The sequence below is a fragment of the Nanorana parkeri genome, unplaced genomic scaffold (assembly GCF_000935625.1).
Source record: "Nanorana parkeri isolate BGI_ZX_2015 unplaced genomic scaffold, ASM93562v1 scaffold1251, whole genome shotgun sequence".
NCBI classification, from domain to species: domain Eukaryota; kingdom Metazoa; phylum Chordata; class Amphibia; order Anura; family Dicroglossidae; genus Nanorana; species Nanorana parkeri.
The window spans coordinates 158,538-160,721 of NW_017307519.1; the positions used below are offsets into that span (position 1 = coordinate 158,538).

General features: G+C 45.2%; 1 protein-coding gene across 1 annotated transcript in view; it reads left to right on the forward strand.

Annotated features, from left to right (window-relative positions):
• The window catches only part of IGSF9 (immunoglobulin superfamily member 9), a 60,785-nt gene that overhangs the window by 44,360 nt on the left and 14,241 nt on the right, over nt 1-2,184 (forward strand). The window contains exon 18 of the mRNA XM_018568845.1: nt 1,503-1,548. Within this exon, the coding sequence (XP_018424347.1) occupies nt 1,503-1,548 (46 nt within the window). The remainder of the gene's footprint in view (nt 1-1,502; nt 1,549-2,184) is intronic.

Sequence of the window (2,184 nt, forward strand, 5' to 3'; positions counted from 1 at the left end):
GTAACCGTACGCTCTTAAAATGCAGGGCATGGTACAATTTAAAACTGATAGCATTGGCTAAGGCAGGGGTGTCAAACTCAATTTAATCGTGGGCCGCATCAACATTATGGTTGCCCTCAAAGGGCCGGTTGTATCTGTAGGACTATATATAAATGTATCTAACCTTTATCAGAAATTTCCTCTGCATTCGATTATCACTGGTTTTAGTCATAACTTAATACCTAGATCTGAAAAGTAGAAGTCTAGGAAATGGCCCGGTGGGCCGGATTCGGCCCCTGGGCCTTGAGTTTGACACATGTGGGCTAAGGTAAAGGGTTTTAGTCATAACTTAATACCTAGATCTGAAAAGTAGAAGTCTAGGAAATGGCCCGGTGGGCCGGATTCGGCCCCTGGGCCTTGAGTTTGACTCATGTGGGCTAAGGTAAAGGGTTAGGACCCAATAAGGTCAGATGCTGTGGCCAACTGCACAAAATCTGGCCAGCAAAAGAATCCTGAGACTTTGGATAAGCGTTGACCTCTTTTAAATGTCCACAGGGGGTCATCTTCTGACTTCCAGACCGCTGTTACGTTGGAGGACAGATATTGTTGCATAATACAGCTTTTTTTTGGCAGTCGTACAGCAATCTCAGCATTCACGGGGCATGAATGCTGGTAAATGCGTAGGACAAAGGGCAAAAACACAAATGGCAGAAGCCGTGTCCTTCTTGAGAACAAAAACATGAGCTTGGGTCACCAAGGAAGGCAAATCCGACCCGTACTGGACAGAGCAAGTATATGTTTTCGTGAAAGCAAATGAATACAGTTCTATGAGGGAATGATTAGTTACCGCTACGGTAACCTTGGGCTGGAGCCAGGGCCGGATTTACTCTCTCAGCTGCCCCAAGGCCAGGTTCCTCAAGGCCCCCCCCCCCCAGACCTGCCCCCCCCCCCCATTGGAGAATGGCAGACCTGAGTGATCACGACGGTGATATCACCAGGATCACTTGTACAGAACATTTAGTTCTGCTTGCCCAAAGCAGGGCTAAATGTAGAAAACAACTACCCGCCCGGCGGCCGGAACTGCATATTCCGGGCATCGGGAGATGGGAATTCCACACCACTGCTGCCCCTCTACTCCCTGCTGCCCCGAGGCCGGGCCTTGGTTGGCCTTGTGGAAATCTGGCCCTGGGTGGAGTTTGTTAGTTTGAAGGTGCTGACCAAACCAAAGATTTGTAGTCCCAGCGTTAGAGTTCATGCCTAGCCATAAAAAAATTGACTGATGAGCTTCAAAAACATGCCCTACATTTTGAAAGCCGGTGAATTTTTTGTTTTTTCTTTTTGCATTCTGAATTTTTCCAGCATGACATTTTTTTTTTTTTACCAGTCGCAATTAGTTTTGGTGAAATCTGTGGCTTAGATATACGTGTTTGACAATAATGTAGGTCACTTCGCTAAGGTGGCATTTGGCTCTAGTTTTTTTCTCCTCCTCATCTGATCCCTGTTGTGTTCTCATAACCTTCCAGATGCACCAATGGTCTTCTCCCAACCCAAGAACGCTACTCCTTCACAGTAAGTGTCTTCATGCTCATACCGTCACTTCCTGTCTGCTCATTTCACACGGCCTGTCCGTAGCTTTTTTTTAACGTTTGACTCGTCTTGGCTCCATGTCCTTTTGCCTTTTTAACCAACTGGCCGGCTTTGAGGGCGTCAACGGCCGAGGTAGACGTGTGGTGGTTTGGGAACGGCCTCTTGTGTTTTTTTACAGTTGCGTGTCCTCATAGTCATACATTTTTCTCCATGATTGCACAGAAGTGAAAATTTGATTTATGGTAGGGAGAAGGTAATTCGGAAAGCCATAGATTATAAAACCCTAAGGCTACATTTCCTTGTTGGAAAGAGGTCACGTCATGTTATCTTCTGTAGGTGGTTGGGCATGGAAATGAATTCTATTCCAGTCTTTTTAATTAAATTTGCCTTGCAAATTTTTGTTTTTCCCAAATTAATGGAAACACGTGACTTAAGTCACGACTCAAATTTTTTCAGTCCTTCACCTTTAGTTCATATTTGTAACATTTATCTGTTTCTGATATGTAGAGTTGCAGGACTCATCAGGGTTTGGCAAAATGTCGATGTTCCACTGTTTTGAGAACAATTCTCGTTGCTTCTTTGGAAATGTTTACATGTTGTTTTTTCCCCCCCCCCCCC